Source organism: Strix aluco, chromosome 34 (assembly GCF_031877795.1).
Source record: "Strix aluco isolate bStrAlu1 chromosome 34, bStrAlu1.hap1, whole genome shotgun sequence".
Taxonomy (NCBI): Eukaryota; Metazoa; Chordata; class Aves; order Strigiformes; family Strigidae; genus Strix; species Strix aluco.
This window is the reverse complement of record NC_133964.1, coordinates 923,114-925,407: the sequence shown is the minus strand read 5'-3', so window position 1 is coordinate 925,407 and position 2,294 is coordinate 923,114. Positions and strand designations below refer to the sequence as shown.

Sequence of the window (2,294 nt, the reverse complement as noted above, 5' to 3'; positions counted from 1 at the left end):
CCCAGACCAGCAGAAGACCCCACAGCTGGTGCAGCTAGAAAGGTATTTTCATTCCCCGTTTATTCCTGCCCTGGTAAGGATGGATGTAAGACAAATAAGTCATGCATTCATTTATTTTTCTTAAAGACACAGACTGCCTGATTTCTGCTTTAGACAAAGTCCCTGAGTCACACAAGATGGGTGGATACTAATGTAGGAGGGAATAAATAATTGAACGTCTTTGGAGACCACATCATCACAAATGGAAAAAGGAAAAAATAATTATATAAAGAAGGAAAAAAATGCTTGGGCTGTCATGATTTATACTGGGAGTCATTTGCAGAGAATGGCTGACAGTATATGGCTGCTGAAAAACAGCAAATCACTTTCCTCAGGGAATCCTTGAGTTCCTGGTTCCTAATGCTGTAGATGAGGGGGTTTACTGCTGGAGGTACCACTGAGTACAGAACTGCAACAACCACGTTCAGAGATGGGGACATGATGGAGGGAGGCTTCAGGTGGGCAAAGAATGAAGTGCCAACAATCAGGGAGACCACAGCCAGGTGAGGGAGGCACGTGGAAAAGGCTTTGTGCCGTCCCTGCTCAGAGGGGATCCTCAGCACAGCCCTCAAGATCTGCACATAGGACACCACAATGAAAACAAAACATCCAAAAAGTAAACAGACACTAACCACGATAAGCCAAATTTCGCTGAGATAGGAGGGTGAGCAGGACAGTTTGAGGATCTGGGGGATTTCACAGAAAAACTGGTCCAGGACATTGCCTTGGCAGAGTGGTAGTGAAAATGTGTTGGCTGTGTGCAGCACAGCCCAGAGAAACCCAGTACCCCAGGCAGCTGCTGCCATGTGGACACAAGCTCTGCTGCCCAGGAGGGTCCCGTAGTGCAGGGGTTTGCAGATGGCAACGTAGCGGTCGTAGGACATGATGGTGAGAAGGAAATACTCTCCTGAAGCAGAGAAAAAGAAGAAGAAGACCTGTGCAGCACATCCCAAGTAGGAAATGTACCTGGTGTCCCAGAAGGAATTGTCCATGGCTTTGGGGAGAGTGGTGGAGATGGAGCCCAGGTCGAGGAGGGAGAGGTTGAGGAGGAAGAAGTACATGGGGGTGTGCAGGTGGTGGTCACAGGCGATGGCGGTGATGATGAGGCCGTTGCCCAGGAGGGCAGCCAGGTAGATGCCCAGGAAGAGCCAGAAGTGCAAGAGCTGCAGCTCCCGTGTGTCTGCAAATGCCAGGAGGAGGAACTCAGTGATGGAGCTGGTGTTGGACATTTGCTGCCTCTGGATCTGGAGGACTGTTACAGGAAGAAAAGCCAGTGGTAAGTGGGAAGAGAGTTCTCTGAGCAAAACCTGTGCCATTTCTTTATAGACCCTCCCCCTACCCCACACACAACTGTTTTTTTTGCCTCTGGGTGAACCATTCATTCAGTCTCCTGACTTGAGCTTCACTTTCTGAAGCCAGTGTTGTGATTTCATGTTGTGATGGGCAGGGCCTCTGCCCATGGGTTCTGGAGAAGGCAGCCCTGCCCCACTGCAGTGGGTATGTGGGAATGTGGCAGGGGGAGGAGGGACTAGATTTGGTATTTAAAATTAGTCAGATGAAATCACTCCTCATTTAGAAGGCTTTGTCATAATCCGCACTCCTAGTTCTAAGGAATATGGGTGGCAGAAAGTAATTTAGGCAATCTTTTTTTCTGACCTCCCCCATCATGCTGTTTGACTGTTCTCTGAAACCAGGAATCCTGAAAAATTCTGCTGCACTCAGACCCAATGGCTGTGAGATCGGAGAACCAAAAGGATTCCCTGTGGTCTAGTGAAGAGTGAAGGGAGCTGGTTGAGCCTGTTCCCAGCTGCCCTGTGCTTGCACCTTCCGGAGGTGGAGGGCAGTCTCCCTCCCATGTATCTCTGAAAAGACACCAGACACTGCTAAGAGCAGAGGGATCCACTGCAGACCACTCAGTGTCTCACTCTTTCTCAAGGTCTCAGCATCCCACTTCTAGCCCAGGACACACACAGCTCAGTTCACCAACCCAACAGCATTTCCTCAGTCCCAGTATCTCTGCGCTTCTCTATGGGACTTTAAGATAAACCAGAGGTGCTCTGAGATAGGTTTGCATCCTTGAGGGCAGCTCACACCTTGGAAGGACACCTCAAGGGAACAGCCAAGTGTCCTAATGGTGGTGCCTCAGTAAGTAAGAGTTAGGTCACACCCCAGCCCCAGAGATTGTATTGACCAGATCTCCACAGGTGAGGGGAAAGCTGGGACACTTGTTCCCATGCACACAGCTGCGTGAAAGG

At 49.8% G+C, this 2,294-nt stretch overlaps 1 protein-coding gene across 1 annotated transcript; it reads right to left on the bottom strand.

The window, feature by feature from the left end:
- Positions 1 to 227: 227 nt before the first annotated feature.
- Positions 228 to 1,355, bottom strand: LOC141917152 (olfactory receptor 14A16-like). The gene has a single exon (XM_074810239.1). It carries the CDS (start codon positions 1,353 to 1,355, stop codon positions 294 to 296), a length of 1,062 nt encoding a protein of 353 aa, XP_074666340.1. The 3' UTR covers positions 228 to 293.
- Positions 1,356 to 2,294: the final 939 nt, after the last annotated feature.

Excerpts from the sequence above, each read along its gene's own strand:
- LOC141917152 (XM_074810239.1), bottom strand. The coding sequence starts at position 1,355 with ATGGCACAGGTTTTGCTCAGAGAACTCTCTTCCCACTTACCACTGGCT.